The following is a 1,359-nucleotide window of genomic DNA, read 5'->3' as shown; positions in this document are numbered from 1 at the left end:
CAGAAGATCATCAGGGGCTTCTGTCACCTTTATGATGGACAGGTGACACACAGATATAATCTTTACAAGCACAAGATTATCAGAGACTCTTTGAGTTCTAAACACTCACTTTTGCCAGTGTAAAATAAGCAAATGTAATATTATTCTATATTTTGATTCACATGGTTGCGAAAGTCATTTGTAATTGGTTCAAATGTTGACAACATGGTGAAGACAGAAACACTTACAGTTGCATTGTGTTCTCTAACAGGAAGCGTGTGCGGTTGGTATTGAGGCAGGTATCAATCTATCAGATCATCTAATCACAGCCTATCGTGCCCATGGGTATACTCTCACTAGAAGGGGCACCGTTCGTGAGATCATGGCAGAGCTCACTGGTGAGAACATCAAAACCTACAGTTTAAAGTTCTGATCTCTTATTTTTCTCTATTATTTATTGATTTGTTTGTTTATCTATTTGTTTATTCTATCCCTCTTCTATGCGTCTCTATTTCTTCCATCAGGTCGTAGAGGAGGCATTGCTAAAGGAAAGGGTGGGTCTATGCACATGTACACTAAACATTTTTATGGAGGAAATGGAATTGTGGGAGCTCAGGTAATTTAAATGAATTGATTAGAGTACCTTATGAATAGAGCGCAGATATCAGTACTGAATAAGTATTAAGAATAACTATTCATGTGTATCCTAGGTGCCTCTTGGGGCAGGTGTAGCTTTGGCCTGCAAATACCTGGGCAAGAACGAGCTGTGTGTCTGTCTCTATGGTGATGGTGCTGCAAATCAGGTAAGTCACTTTCACGCAGCTCCAAACAATCATGCTAGTCCTAATGAGTGATTTAGCTGCTAATTCTGCTACTAAATTTGAACAACTTGTGCGTTCTAATGAGTATGTAGAGGGAGGTTTCATGCACACTTTTGCACTGTTTCTGCAGGGTCAGATCTTTGAAACATATAATATGGCATCTCTGTGGAAGCTGCCCTGCATCTTCATTTGCGAGAATAACAAATATGGCATGGGTACTTCTGTGGAGAGAGCGGCGGCTAGTACTGACTACTACAAGAGAGGCGATTTCATCCCTGGATTGAGAGTAAGATGCAGGATGCTTTTACTTGTGTCTGAATTTACTCTTCATGTCAGGATATCTCCTCACCTGTTCTCTGGATTTGTAGGTGGATGGCATGGACGTCCTTTGTGTAAGGGAGGCCACCAAATTTGCTGCTGAACACTGCAGATCAGGAAAGGTGAGCTCTGGTTAGAGTGATGTGAAATTGTAGGGATGTAGGGATAATTGTTACTAATGATGCTCCGATTGATCGCTACCGATCACTATCGGCCGATAATCGCTTTGGGATGTTTGATC

The 1,359-nt window shown here is 41.3% G+C and overlaps 1 protein-coding gene across 1 annotated transcript; it reads left to right on the top strand.

Moving 5' to 3' along the window:
• Nucleotides 1–3: 3 nt before the first annotated feature.
• LOC107682929 (pyruvate dehydrogenase E1 component subunit alpha, somatic form, mitochondrial-like) lies at nt 4–1,330 on the top strand (the record flags this gene model as incomplete). Its single annotated transcript, XM_016479043.1, has 6 exons — nt 4–42; nt 251–377; nt 504–595; nt 690–782; nt 931–1,086; nt 1,169–1,330. Coding segments are annotated over 6 exons (594 nt in total), but the record flags the coding sequence as incomplete, so codon positions are not given.
• Nucleotides 1,331–1,359: the final 29 nt, after the last annotated feature.

This window comes from Sinocyclocheilus anshuiensis, unplaced genomic scaffold, assembly GCF_001515605.1.
Source record: "Sinocyclocheilus anshuiensis isolate Anshui unplaced genomic scaffold, SAMN03320099.WGS_v1.1 C32729258, whole genome shotgun sequence".
Classification (NCBI taxonomy): domain Eukaryota; kingdom Metazoa; phylum Chordata; class Actinopteri; order Cypriniformes; family Cyprinidae; genus Sinocyclocheilus; species Sinocyclocheilus anshuiensis.
This window is presented reverse-complemented; position numbering and strand designations above follow the sequence as displayed.